General features: G+C 41.6%; 1 protein-coding gene across 1 annotated transcript in view; it reads left to right on the plus strand.

The window, feature by feature from the left end:
• Nucleotides 1-14783: 14783 nt before the first annotated feature.
• LOC142655764 (cytochrome P450 2W1-like) overlaps nt 14784-15336 on the plus strand; it is a 31700-nt gene continuing 31147 nt past the window's right edge. The window contains exon 1 of the mRNA XM_075830300.1: nt 14784-14987. Within this exon, the coding sequence (XP_075686415.1) occupies nt 14784-14987 (204 nt within the window). The remainder of the gene's footprint in view (nt 14988-15336) is intronic.

Raw genomic sequence — 15336 nt, forward strand, 5'->3', positions numbered from 1 at the left:
GCAGTAAAACTGCCTCGCGGGAAAAAGAAGCGACATGCCCTATCTTCGGGCGCTTCCGCCTCTGACCTCCCATTGACTTCAATGGGAGGCAGGAGAAAGCGTATATCTCGCTGTTTTATGCCCGCGGCGCTCAATGGCCGCGGGCGAAAAACGGCGCGATAATTGCCGCGAAAATCGGCGTGCAGGGAGAGGAATATCTGCCTCAAAGTTCCAAACGGAATTTTGAGGCAGATATTCCTCCCCCAAAATACTCCGTGTGAACATAGCCTCAAAGTTCTATATGCAAGCTTTCAGAGCACAGAGGCCCCTTCTTCAGGCAGTTTACAAATGAATGACTTAGAAAAAAGCACAACATTTAGATGTTACACAAAGACAATTAGTACATGAAGTGATATATCATTAAGATAAGCCGGGGCAATAAAACTGAGGTTATAGGGGTGATGACTTAGGAGTTAAGGCATCTGGAGTCAGTCTGATGGGGGACATGACGTGTGTCCATGTAGTGGCTCATAAATCCTGGTGTTAGATTGAGGCCTTGTGTCAATGACTGGAATTTTATCATCATCTTGAATTCCCAAATTTTTCTTTCTCTGTTGTTTTTAAAATGACCCTTCAGAATGAGTACCTTTAAATCTGCCAAACTGTGATCAGGTCCAGAGAAGTGTTTTCCCACGGGTGTATCCACCTCCTGTTTTATTGTATGTCTGTGAAGATTCATCCTGGTTTGTAGTTTTTGTATGGTTTCTCCAATGTAGATTCCTTTATTGATGCACCTTGTACACAGGATCATGTACACGACATTGGAGGATATACAGGAGAACGAGCCAGTGATTTTATAGTCCTGCTGCGTGTTTGGTATCTGGATGGTGTTTGATGACCAGATGTTGGTACAGGTCTTGCATTTTCGACTGTTGCAAGGAAAAGTGCCAGTCTCTGATGGTGGTGAGAGGGCACTTCTGAACAGGAGATTCCTTAGGTTTGGTGGCTGTTTGTAGGCAAGGAGTGGTAAATCTGGGAATATTTCCTTCAGTTTATTGTTTTTGTTAAATATGGGTTGGAGATCAGCAGCAATTTTCCTCAAGATGTTCATTTGTGGGTTGTATATGACCACTAGGGGCACCCTGCTGTTGTCTTTTTTCTTTTTGTACTCCAGAAGATTGCTCCTTGGAATTCTTGTTGCTCTGTAGATCTGATCATCTATAATCCTTGGATGGTATCCCTGTTGTAAGAATGTATTCCTCAGTGATAGCAGGGATAAACAATGGATTAATTCGGATACAGAAGACGACTTACACTATGCCATACCTGAGCAGTAGAAAAGGGAGACGATAAGTATAGGTATAGAAGTCTACCCCATTCCGTGGCCGCTGTCTCCCAGTCCTTCTGCCCATGGTCCTTGTGGCAGGTGTGCAGACGGCTTTCTGATCCAAGTCACAGCACCATAAATGTCACAGAATCCTCAGTAAAAGAAAATAATATTGTGCATACAAGAGACCAGATCCAGGTTTAGTTACTGATCTGATTTTTTTTTTCTGAAGTTGTCCTTTCACAACAACATTTTTTGCAAAAGGTAATCTATTTCTACTGAGAAGTTATCATTTACAGTTATAATACGCTGCTACACCCTTTATCTGACACATGCCTCTCTGGATAACAGTCTAATAGTCCAAGACTAAGGCACGCTGATCCGGAACTTAACCTCAGTATTATTCCCACAAAATTCCCGTTGTGAAAAAAAAAATGGTTACTTTTATTTTGTTTTGGGATAGCATCTAGAAAGCCATTGTGAAAAAACCTTGGGGTAAAAACTGCTCTGCCTTATAGCCACAAACACAAAACCAATTTGGAGGTATTCGAGTGTAAAGGGAAAAAAGTAAACCATGAGTAGCCTTTTACACTGCACCACATATGACTCATATATGATTTGGGATTTTATTAACAAAACATTTACAACTAGGGATATAACATGTCGCGGACATCACTTTTTCAAACCAAAAGATACCCCGGAGAAATGTCATATAACAAAATTCAGAGGCGTAGCTAGGTTCTCCAGCACCCGGGGCAAAGATTCAGTTTGGCGCCCCCCCCCCCAACTTCTTTCCCGACATCTCCTTCCCCCTCGCCGTGTTTGTTTTCTCTACCAATCGACGTGTCATTTCTTTTTATGTAACGCGAGCATAAAATTATTTGTACATTTCACAAGCAATATGGTTCTATACACAACACCAGAACCAAGCTCGGTACATATATACAGCCCCAGCACAAATACAGCTCAATTTAGTGCAACTCCTGCCGTATAGGTTTGTACGGCGTAAAACTACAGCTCCCAGCATGGCCCGAACAATGATAAGGATATGCTGGGAGATGCCGTTTCACAAAAAATAAATCCTATCATAATCACACCACCCATCATCTCGCTGCAGATCATACAGTGACTACAGTGCTGATTTAGAGGCAGAATAAACATTTACATTAGGTGACTCACCGGTGACGTCTCAGATTCTAGTTCTTTTTCTCCATTTGGTCCAGACCTCTATGATGACTTCTCCCGGTCCATTTCTGCAGTTTGCCGCTCACATGTCTTCAGCTTCTCACTTTTCCAACATATCTGCACCTATAAATAAATATAAAGTTATCATTATACCACACACTACACCCCTAAATATAATAGCGACAAACACTGCACCTCTAATTATAATAGCACCATACACCGTGTCCCACACACACACACACACACACACACACACACTGTGCCCCCCTGTAGATAGTGCCTGCCATAGAGCCCCCTGTAGATAGTGCCTGCCATAGAGCCCCTGTAGATAGTGCCCCCATATAGACCACCCCTGTATATAGCGTCCCACAAATAACTCCCCCTATAGTGCTCTACAGATAGCCCACCCCTGTATATAGCCCCCTGTAGATATAGCCCACCCCTGTATATAGAGCTCTACAGATAGCCCAACCATGTATGTAGCCCCCCTGTAGATATAGCCCACCCCTGTATATAGTGCTCCACATATAGTCCACCCCTGTATATAGTGTTTCACAGAGAGCCCACCCCTTGTACATATAGTCCACCCCTGTATATAGTGCTCCACTAGATAGTCCACCCCTGTATATAGTGCTCCACAGATAGCCCACCCCTGTATATACTATATACAAGGGTGGGCTATCTGTGGAGCACTATATACAGGGGTGGACTATATGTACAAGGGGGCTATATACAGGGGTGGGTTTTCTGTGGAGCACTATAGGGGGAGCTATTTGTGGGATTCTATATACAGGGGTGGGCTATATCTACAGGGGGACTATATACAGGGGTGGGCTATATCTACAGGGGGACTATATCTACAGGGGGACTATATCTACAGTGGGACCATATCTACAGGGGGACCATATCTACAGGGGGACCATATCTACAGGGCTGGGCTATACACAGGGGGGCTATATCTACAGGGGTGGGCTATACACAAGGGGGCTATATCTACAGGGGTGGGCTATACATAGGGGGGCTATATACAGGGGGAATATATCTACAGGGGGCTATATCTACAGGACTGGGCTATATCTACAGGGGGGCTATATACTGGGTGGGCTATCTATGGAGCACCATATACAGGGGTGGGCTATATCTACAGTGGGCTATATACTATATAGCCCACCCCTGTATATGGTGCTCAATAGACAGCCCACTCCAGTATATAGCCCCCCTGTAGATATAGTCCCCCTGTATATAGCCCCCCTGTAGATATAGTCCCCCTGTATATAGCCCCCTGTAGATATAGTCCCCCTGTATATAGCCCAGCAGATATAGTCCCCCTGTATATAGCCCAGCCCTGTAGATATAGTCCCCCTGTATATAGCCCCCCTGTAGATATAGTCCCCCTGTATATAGCCCAGCAGATATAGTCCCCCTTTATATCGCCCATCAGATATAGTCCCCCTGTATATAGCCCCCCTGTAGATATAGTCCCCCTGTATATAGCCCAGCAGATATAGTCCCCCTGTATATAGCCCAGCCCTGTAGATATAGTCCCCCTGTATATAGCCCAGCCCCGTAGATATAGTCCCCCTGTAGATAGACACCCCCCGTAGATAAAGTCCCCCCGTAGACAAAGTCGTCGTCCCCCCCCCGCAGATACAGCCACACGTCTATTACAATTTTAAAAAAATTCAAACTCACCTTATTCCCGCTCCCACGCCGTCCGGCAGCCATGGAGACCTGCTCTCTTCTGCGCAGGTCTCCAGGGGTTGAACGCAGCGTCTATGAAAGGCGCTGATTGGCTGGGCAGGATGACTTTCCCTGTCAGTCAGTCAGCGCCTTTCATCGACGGAAGCGTCACTGGTACAAAAGGTACCAGTCGCTTCATCCATGGAAAGGCGCTGAATGGCCGGGCACGGAATGTGCCCGGTCATTCATTGCTTCTAATTGTACCTGTGTCCTTGCGACACAGGTACAATTATAGTGCAGGAGGAGGGGGCGCTGGCGCCCCCCTCTGAACTGCGCCCGGGGCACGTGCCCCGCTTGCCCCCCCCCCTAGCTATGCCCCTGCATAACTTCAGGGTTCTCATAGCTGCCATGTACCACTCTCATGTTTATGAGTGAAAACAACTAGTGAGCTTCACCTCATAACTCCACATAATACAACACTTTTAATAACTACATTTATTTTACATTTTAATATTTACATACATTATGATTATAAACCTCAAACAAGATGAACAATAGGGCCACAACTAATAAAATAAAACTTGTTACCACCAATCTCAGTACCCCCCCCCCCCCCTCGCCCAGTTTTGTTTCTCATCAGTGCCACAGACAAATTCTGTACATCTTCATCCTGTTCTATGTTTTGCGCTTCACTCACTTCACCCTTCGGTATCCCATTGGACTGTACGGTGGTGTCCAGTGGGGGATTTATTAATAGTGTGAGCCTTTGGTTGAGTTTCTTGTAGGCAAAAAACCCTTTGCATCTAAGTCCTCCGGGAAGTTACTCGTCTGCACGGCTGCTTGGATTTGTGATACTGCCTTCAGTTCATGACAAACACGTTGTATTGGCTCAGGCTGAGCCTGCCTGGTGACTCTGCATCTCAGAGATGGAGTTAATGATTTTGATAAGACTTTGGTTTAAGTTTTTTTGCACTTTTCTGATAAAAGTTCATACAACGTGCCCTTTGAGAATTGTTCTAAATGCATGCAATAAAAGTGGCAAGCACTTGGTACAAGTGAAACCCCTTTATAAAAAGTTTTACCATAAAATTATATATTTCCTACTGGTCATCGTATCTAGGAAATGTGCAGCTACTGGGTAAAGTTTATTTTGCACTTGTGTTGTAACACCTTCTAGTGGGATTTTTACCTTGATCTAATCTGATTAAAGTGACAGTCTCTACCCACAGTTATATTCACTGTAACAATTTTTTTTATCTGAAAAGTGGCCAATGACATTTTCTTACTTATCCTGAGACCAAATTAACACATACTAATACACATTCCTAACTTTAGGAAGCACATTGAAAATAATTTGTATTACCTTGAAAGTTAGGTGTGTTGGTAAGAATGGCACCGGTCTGCCAGGATTGTTCTGTAAGCAAATCAAACAGCTCTAACAGAATTTAGAAGCAACAGGTGTAAAACCTTGGGCATTGCAATCAGATCTTACAAAATCGATCTTTGCAGTCTTAGAGGCATATGTGAGGTCATACACCATCAATACAAATGCCATCAAGACTGCCTTGAGTGCTACCGGTTTACCTTCCTTTTATGTCCACATAGAATCTGGTTTGCACGCCTCTGTTCCCAGTTGGATACTCCCTGTGGAGAACAATCTTTTTGCCGCATAATTATTAATCTATATCAGGTAGCTCAATTGAAGATACATATTCGAAAATGATAACTTTAAGTTAAACATTAACATTGAGCAGTATATTAAATGTGATATATGTAAACTGATTTTCTTCTTTTTACATAAACTTCATCATGTTCATCCAAAACCTGGAAAAACTAACAATGTTTGGCTAATGTTCGGGTAATATACAAATCCTCTCCCCTCTAAGTCTCTGAAGACTCATCTATATAACAGCCAGTTATTGGAGAAAACTAGGTGTAAAGTAGCCACACAAAGGGAAGAAGAGAGTAATATACTAGATACAACTCTACAACATTTCTGAATCATAAACAATATCACTGTTTTCCCAATTGCCATTAGGGTACATAGGAAATGACCATTAATCTTAAACACATACTACTTTTTATAATGTAGATTTTTAAGTGTACAGTGTCCTAGGCTGCTGCATCCTGACTCACACATGCAGCTGCCTCCCCCCTCCTGTATCCTAGCACACGGCTGCTAAAACACTATGGGTCCCAGCAAGTCTAAATGACATACAGTGTAATTTACTATGATGGAACCATAGTTACATAGCTAGAAAAAAGTTACATCTCCATCAAGTTCAAACAAGGATAGGAGGACTCCGTTCTATGTAACTATATACATTAGGCTCCTTGGCTTGGTTTACTAATGCTGCAGTCTGGTAGTCCAAGTATATTCTGGAATGAGCCTCTTAGTATCTTTATCCCTCCCTGTTATTTATACCACAGGCTTTCTGGGATTGATAATAAAGGACACCGTTATCTGGTTCAATCCTTTCATCTTCAGTTTCACTATCTGCATTTCCCTTTGTATGACTGACTACAGTCTACAAACACCTAATTTATCTGGTGTTTAACAACCGCTGCCGCTGCGCTCCAACACCACCCGTAATGTGAAGTGGTGGAGGTGCATTGGCAGTTACACCCTTGTTGGCATCAGTGGCCATAGTCCCAGACTTTCATCACCTCCTGTATGTTCAGACATATCTCCCATGCCTCATTTGTGTGTGCAATTTAGACAGGGAACTACACCTGCTTGTGGAGTGATGATCTCCCAGAGATCTATGCCAACTTCCTTTTTAGAGAGTAAAGCAGACAGCCACTGGAATCCAAACCAAAATGAGGGCTACTTATTTAACTTATTGAGGTGATGTTGGTATACTATAGGGGTGTAATGCTCACTGACATCTCAGGAACGCCCGAGACCACTTGCCAAAACACATCATTGGGACACATTACTGCCTGTCCTAGAAGCCACAGTGTGTGATGGATGTACCAACCCACACTTTGTAGCCAAGTTAGTGAGACACAAGGACTAACAGTTATAAGGGAATACAATAAAAGATCACCTGTGAGAAAGAGGTCTGCAATGTCACTTGCAGAGCCGGACTCACAAAGTAGGAGGAGAGGACAAACTGGTAAGAGATCTCAGCTGTGGCTGCTTAGTCTGTCCTCCTGTCCGGGTCACTTGCAAGGGAAACCAAGGCTGCTGGACATGTCTGCATTCTCCATCCAGCCAATAAGGAATTCTTGAATAAACTCTCTCGTCTCACGGTGAAAGTAGAGAAAAAGTTTATTAAGAAGAAAGGTCACAATAAAAAAGTTAGGAGACCGAAAAGTAAGAAATAAGAACAAAATGGCCACTGAGATCCTCTCAAGAGTTAGAAGATTTAAATATTGGTTTTTAGATTAGCCTTTTAATGGTCTTCTCTGGCTAACTACAATCAAGAAACCGCCTTACAAGTTATTCGCCACATGAGAAATGCATACTAATGACACATCCTTTACTTTCCTTTTAATATATTGTCTAGAAGATCATGTCTGTCTCCAGTAAACTTGGCAATCTTATCTCTAAACGTTCTTGAAGGCCTGGCAAGGAGGCCAGCAGTCTATTCAGAGAATACCATTTAAGAACAAACCTTAGCTAGCAAGATTATATAAAGTAAACTTCAGAAGCAATGTATACATATATATGTAGCATAAGCATATAATATTAGCCATTGATTATTAGAAAAATCTCTAAAGATTTATTTTTCTTTATCATTCCATAGACTTCAAAGTTCTACCATTAGACACTAACTGAACTTACTCTTGTACGTGCACAAAATGCATTATATATTTAAACCCCTTCCCGACACATGACATGAGTGTCAATTGTAAATGACAGCTTACACCTGGCACTAATGGCCGGGATCAAAGATAACTCAGATCCCAGCCATTTAACTGCTTAGATGCCGCAGTCAATAGCGACTGCAGCATCTAAGCCATTAGACAGAGTGGGTGCCCTCTGTCATCTCATCGGCTCCCCTGCGAGAAGATTGCGGGCTGCCAATGGTTGCCATGGCAACCTGAGGGCCTAATGAAGGCCCCCAGGTCTGCAATCAAGGTCCTTCTATTAAGCCCTGCCAGAACCCACTGTTCGTGGATATTAGCTTTTAACACTGTTGTGCCCTCGCTCCTAGTGGCTAAGCTAGTGTTGCTATAGGAATTATGCAAGTGGCTGCTTAGTCTTTTGACTGACAGACAGACATCAAGTGGTTAGGGTGGAAGATCAAGTATCTTCCCCAAGGAAGTCGAATTTGACAATATGGCAGGGTTGTTGTCTGAGCCCTGCAGTGTTCTACTTTTATACTGCTGACTGTGAGAATGTCATAATAACACTATTCTATTAAAATATGCAGACGAAATTACGCTGATTGGTCTGATCTCTGCTGGGGATGAAAAATCAAACGAGTCTGAGATTTAGCGGTTAGAGCAATGGTCTTTGGAGATTAATATGGTCCTTAATGTAGAAAAGACAAAAGAGATAATCATTGATTTAAGGAAATGGGGACCGGAACATTTTGTGTATAGGCATAATCGGGAAATGAGTAGAGGCGGTAAAGGAACTTAAGCTTCTGGAGTTAACTGTCTCACATGATTTCACAGATGGAAACAACTGAGCAATGTGCTCGGCTGTTACCATCATTCCCATAAACCGTCACTCTATTCAAAGTCCTCCTCACTGTGGTTAAACAGTAATGAGGAATAGTGGGGTGGTGACCCCTGTTCTTGCGATCGGTGGTTATTCCAGCGGTGGGGCCCCCAATGATCAGGCAAGTATCACCCACCCTGTAGATAGGAGATAATTGGCAATTCTGGGAATTCCCCTTTAAGGTTGATATATTCGCAAAATAATGTTACTCTCTAGAGCTTATGAGCAGCCTGGCTATTGACCATACATTTAATTATAAATGTGACAGAACAATTAAAGAAAGACACAACAAATATTTATATAGTATGTAAAAACGTATAGTAATTGTGTCATGTTTTTGGATGAATGTTTATAGCTGTGTATAGACTATATAGATAAATTGCATGTAAATGACAGGGATTAAATGAAAGTATACAATGTCACTGTTACTTCTGATTAAATAAAAAACATCAAGCTGAAGCTACTTCAATGTATGTTTTTATGTTGTTGTTTTTTAGATAGATGAATATGTATAGCTCACATAGTGGAAAACATTGCCAAGACAGCGCAATACATTACTTACATAAATACTGCATTATAGTGCCAACTTAGTACCTACAGTGCCCAAAGTTCCCTTATCATGGACCACTTACCTCCTGCTCATTTCTGCTATGACTGAACTCACCTGCCTTGTGTCTTATTGACATTACTAGTTTATTTGTACAGTAGATTAACAAGTCCCGAAGGTCCTACCAGCTGTCAGGACCATAAGCACTCAGTAGGATGATGGGATGGAGGGGGCCGTTGGCACCATGTAACACTGCACCCCCTTGCGTAAATCTATGATTTCTGCTACAATTTCTATTGTAAATTCAGCCTTGACACTTAGCAAGTGTCAGATGCCTAAACTAGAGGCACAATTTATAGCATCCAGGGCCCTAGAGCAGAAGCTGGGGCTTTTCACCTATTAATCAAAAAGTAATGATGGTATACATATAAAGTATACATATTAAAGTGTTTTTTTTGCTTTGGACAATCCCTACTTGTTAGAAGTGTCCCTTGACAATAAGCTGCTTTCAAAATGTCGTCCTACTGAGACCCCCATCGATCAGCTGTAATCTGTGGGGAAATCTGTTAGAAAGTGTTCAATTTCCCTTCAGCGCCACCACAGGGGAAACTAATCATTACACAGTGCCCACTCAAATCAATGGATTGTCTGTGTAATGCAGGATAGGACGCGTCCTCCACAGTCAGAGAAGCTCTTTATTAACCACTCTCTATTCCGGTCCAGAGATGAGGACAACCCCTTTAAGTCATTTTATGTATAAAGAGATAGTTCTGCCAAATGTGGCAACATAATCGACAGTGTTATGTTTATGTATTTTAACTTGATATAGTAAAAGCTATCTGTATGAATGTTAAAGAGGCTCTGTCACCAGATCTTGCAGCCCCTATCTGCTATTGCAGCAGATCGGCGCTGCAATGTAGATTACAGTAACGTTTTTATTTTTAAAAAACAAGCATTTTTGGCCAAGTTATGACCATTTTTGTAGTTATGCAAATGAGGCTTGCAAAAGTCCAAGTGGGTGTGTTTAAAAGTAAAAGTCCAAGTGGGCGTGTATTATGTGCGTACATCGGGGCGTTTTTAATACTTTTACTATCATCCACTTCTCTTCAGAACGCCCAGCTTCTGGCAGTGCAGACACAGCGTGTTCTCGAGAGATCACGCTGTGTCGTCACTCACAGGTCCTGCATCGTGTCAGACGAGCGAGGACACCGGCACCAGAGGCTACAGTTGATTCTGCAGCAGCATCGGCGTTTGCAGGTAAGTAGCTACATCGACTTACCTGCTAACGCCGATGCTGCTGCAGAATCAACTGAAGCCTCTGGTGCCGATGTGTCCTCGCTCGTCTGACACGATGCAGGACCTGTGAGTGACGTCACAGCGTGATCTCTCGAGAACACGCTGTGTCTGCACTGCCAGAAGCTGGGCGTTCTGAAGAGAAGTGGATGATACTTCTCATCAGAAAGCCCAGCTAGTAAAAGTATTAAAAACGCCCCGATGTACGCACATAATACACGCCCACTTGGACTTTTACTTTTAAACACACCCACTTGGACTTTTGCACGCCTCATTTGCATAACTACAAAAATTGTCATAACTTGGCCAAAAATGCTCGTTTTTTAAAAATAAAAACGTTACTGTAATCTACATTGCAGCGCCGATCTGCTGCAATAGCAGATAGGGGTTGCAAAATCTGGTGACAGAGCCTCTTTAACTACATAGTCCATGACGGTCAATTCTGCTTCTGGTTAGGTACATTTTACAGAAATTTATGAGAGCTTGGGTCATATTTCCAGGCCTCTGCTGGAGAGCTGGGGTAGGTTATATAACTGAATGTCTAACGGGGAGCTCGGTTATATTTCTCAGTGTCCATTGGGGAAGAGTTATATATATGGACCATTCCTAGGGTTTCCATTTAGAAGGGATTAGGGGATTAGGTTATAATCTCTGGTGCCTCGTTGTGGGGGTAAATAGGTTACCTGGTGTCTAGTGTCGAGGGAAGATAATGTAAATAGAGACAGCTACAGAAGCAAGGTCATCTGATGTAGGATAGGTAAGAAACCTAGGGAGCAGGAGATATATGGTATTACGTGTGGGGAGTATTTAGATACCTGGTGTACAATATGTTGTGGATATGGTAGGTACCTGGCGAAGGTTGTTACCTGGTGATCAGTCTACGGGGAGGTTGTTCTTGTAGCTATTTTGGGGGATTTGATGGTAGTGAGCAGGATAATAACAAGTAATTTTTTGCAAAAATTTGGAATCAGGCCTCAGTTATGTGTTTTTCCAGCACTGAGCTCTAACTTACATCTACCTCTCACGGCCCTCCTGAGGAAGCGACACGCAAAATGCGCATTTGGGCACACAGCGTGGTGCAAACTAAATCTGTCATGGGTAAGATACCTTCTTTCATTAGTATATAGCTCATGATTATGGTTCTTGGGTTGTTGCCATATAAATAGTATGGAAGTGGGATTATGTTACCCAATTTATTAAGGGATCTGATTTCTCTCCACGCCCCAATGCACTTTGCTTAACAGGGAATGTTAGTGGAGACCATTACTCAGGTATTTTTACCTCTGTACCTGCTGTTTCTCTTTATGTATGTTTTATATATATATTTTTGGTTACTCTAATAAACTTTATTTTATTACTTAGTACATTTTAGTTCGTTTTGTATTCCTTTTTTCTTTTGTTGTATTCATTATTGCTGGAGTTTCTACTGTGACTATACACATTATGTTTGTGGGGGGGGGGGGCACACTGTTATTTTGCAACTTGGTGTTCCCAGCCCTATTACTATTGTCATTTGAGATTACGTTTTTGCTCTCTCGCATTAATGTTGGAAGAAACATATTATCCTTTCTGCTCTCATCTACATATCAAATCAAATTTTGTAGGTGCCATAAATGAGGCTCTATACACATCGCATTTCTCATCTACGCTCGGCGTATGTGCCTGGAAAGCTCCCAACGTATACACCGAATGTATCTCTAGGGACCCATTTACCCAATGGATGCAAAAAGAGTGTTTTTTTTTTGCATCTGCCATGCCGGTATACACTTTTATACCTTTGTTTTAACTGTATAGGAAAAAGTAGCCAGCTGCACTTTTCTATACAGAGGCATCCCACATAAAAAGTATATCCTGCGGTATAGCTTTTTTTTTTTTTAATAATGGGACCCTATGGGTGAGATATGCCACTTTATGCCCTTTACAGTGGCATATTCAGGTTAATATTCAGAGGCTTCTGTCATAGATATCTGTTGCCTAACTTCATTTTTAGGGGTCAGTCAAAAACACAGGTGGTTGATCAAGTCTTAGTTGATTGTGGCTATAATTAAAAAAAATAGAATTATAATAATGAAATATCCAAATATACAGGAACTTATGCTCCATTAGTTAGATTATCGGTGTCCAGAGGCATAATGCCCAAGTGGTCGGTCCATGCCATCATTCAGTTGTGTCATCTTTAGTACGGAGAGGTTCGTTGAATGTGTCTCGTAGCTTTAGGTGATGGGGAAAAAAAAAAGTCTTGCCCATATCCTAAAACGGAACCTAAAAGAGACCTATTGGACAGCAGATATTGCTATAAAGCAGTTTATTTGCTTTGCAAGCATTGTGGATTTCTTAAAGTTCACACACTGTGTTTTTATGATAACAGATAAGCCAAATTATTCTAAAGAAAACCATGACGCTGCAGAATAGCGGCTGCACAAAGAGTCGTAAAGCTACAGGTCAGGTACCCGAAAGTCAGAAACAGCTGATCAACCAGTAGAGGAGGCAGAAACTTTTTTTTGTACAGTTTCTGCCTTCTTGATCTGTGTATACACAGAGCTCAATGAGGGCTATTAAGGTGTATTGATTGGCTCTGAGAATAATCACGTCTTATTCATGCTATTGTTTACAGGTCATAAGGGGATAACTTAGCTTAAGCTTACTTAGCTTAACCACCTACTGGTGTTTTCTGAGGACACAGCATAATATACTGTATGTCAAGCGATATATCAAACAGTTCCTGATTCTCTGTCTAGGGTATATGTTTGTCACTATGAAGGGACAAAAATATCTTAGTTTTGATTGGTCCACGTACCTCTATACCATTGTTACACCAGCATACTTGTGTATATATTGTGCCCTGAGTCATATGCGGTGGAGCTCGTCAGAGGTCTAACAGGTACTCTGTCAGTAATAGACTCGTGACCACGGTGGGCGTTGACGATAAATGATCCAGCGCAGAGCTCCACTACTATTTGTGCAATGCCCTGATGCCTTCTACGAAGTACCCAGAGCCACACGACCCAATATGTCCTACTTGCCTCCTCGACCAATCTGGGCCATTGTTGCCAGCAGAGCGGAGCGAGGAGTAAGTAAAACACTTGCCACGACTGCCCCCGCTCTAATAATCTCCTGTTAGCCCGGGAGAACAATAACTCCTCCCCTCTTATACTCCTCCCCTTCTTCTCCTCCCCTTCCTACAAATCCCCATCTTGCCGGCCTTCCCCACCCGGATTTTAGCCTTGTTCTTGCTTTTCTCTATTGAGGCTGTTTTCCCTTATAATTGAGGCTGCTATGATGTCCTCAGTTACAGGAGAAGTCTGGCAAAAAAATTATTATAATAGAAATAATAATAATTTAAAAAAAATTATAAAATAAAATCATCTGTGTCTGATGCAATTTCTCTAATTTGGTCATGTCATACATTAAAATGGATGGGAGACTACAGCGACACAAATATAAATTTGTGATAAAAATTTTTTTTAAATGAAATAATTAAAAAAAAAATGAAAGCTACTCTGTTATTTGATGCTATGAGTAATAACCCCTGTTTTTCTGTTAGTTTTAATAAATGAGACCCGATGGGTGAGATTTACCAAAACTAGTGTCAAGCAAAAGTGGAGTAGTTCCATAGAAACCAATCAGGGTCCACCTTTCATTTTCCAGAAGCCCTTTCAAAAATGAAAGCCACGGGCAACCACTCCACTTTTTCTTTGCCCCTATGTTTAAAAGTGGTAAAAAGCCAAAGCGTTATCTATCACAAAAAAGACACAAAAAAAATCGCACATTTAGTATATCTGGAATAAATAGAAATTGAGGCAGGGGTCGGTAACAGTAAGAACGACAAATATATATCTGGACATTATATGTGATTGGGTAAAAGTGAAGCGTTATAAAGTAAACTGTAATAAGGAGGTAATTCCTGCCGTGTCTATACTGAGAGTGTTACTCATTTACTTGTGCATCGTCGTAAATCTCATACAATAATAATGTTTAACGTATCAAGTTCCAATAATTTCAGATGAGATCTCCTCCCTTCTTCTGTATATAAAGCCACCAAATATATTGTTCCTAAAACTGGCACCGACATCAGTTAGCGAGAATCAAGACCTAAAATGGCTAATTTTTTCACCTTCATAACAGATTCTGTCTCCGTAAGTTTGACACTGAGTACATTACTGATACTCATATTCTCAGTGTACTTTATTAGTAAAATCAAAAAGTCACCATATAACCTACCTCCTGGTCCAACACCGCTGCCTCTGATAGGAAACCTGCACTTATTAGACCTCAGACGACAGGACCTCTCTCTGCTAAAGGTAAAGTCAACATTTTTTTACAATAAAACCTCTTTACAAATATTTTAAGCTATTTTTTTAATTAGTTAGGAAGTTAACCAGGTACAGATGTAGCCAAGTTTATCTGATAACTTGCTGCAGCGTGATATGACACAACAAAAGCCATTGGAAAGTCATTGAAAAACTCAAGTTAATGTTTCTTGTCACTGTGTATTTAATGCGTTAAGAGTCAAGATAAAGATGGCTACATCTGTATGCCATTTTTTTATTTTTTCAATTCGATTTTTTTTTCTATTACCTTTTCAAAAGATAACAAAGCAGTAAATCCCTGTACAGTAGAGCACATTAGAAGCAGCTTACATGTGAAATT

The sequence above is a fragment of the Rhinoderma darwinii genome, chromosome 6 (assembly GCF_050947455.1).
Source record: "Rhinoderma darwinii isolate aRhiDar2 chromosome 6, aRhiDar2.hap1, whole genome shotgun sequence".
Classification (NCBI taxonomy): Eukaryota; Metazoa; Chordata; class Amphibia; order Anura; family Rhinodermatidae; genus Rhinoderma; species Rhinoderma darwinii.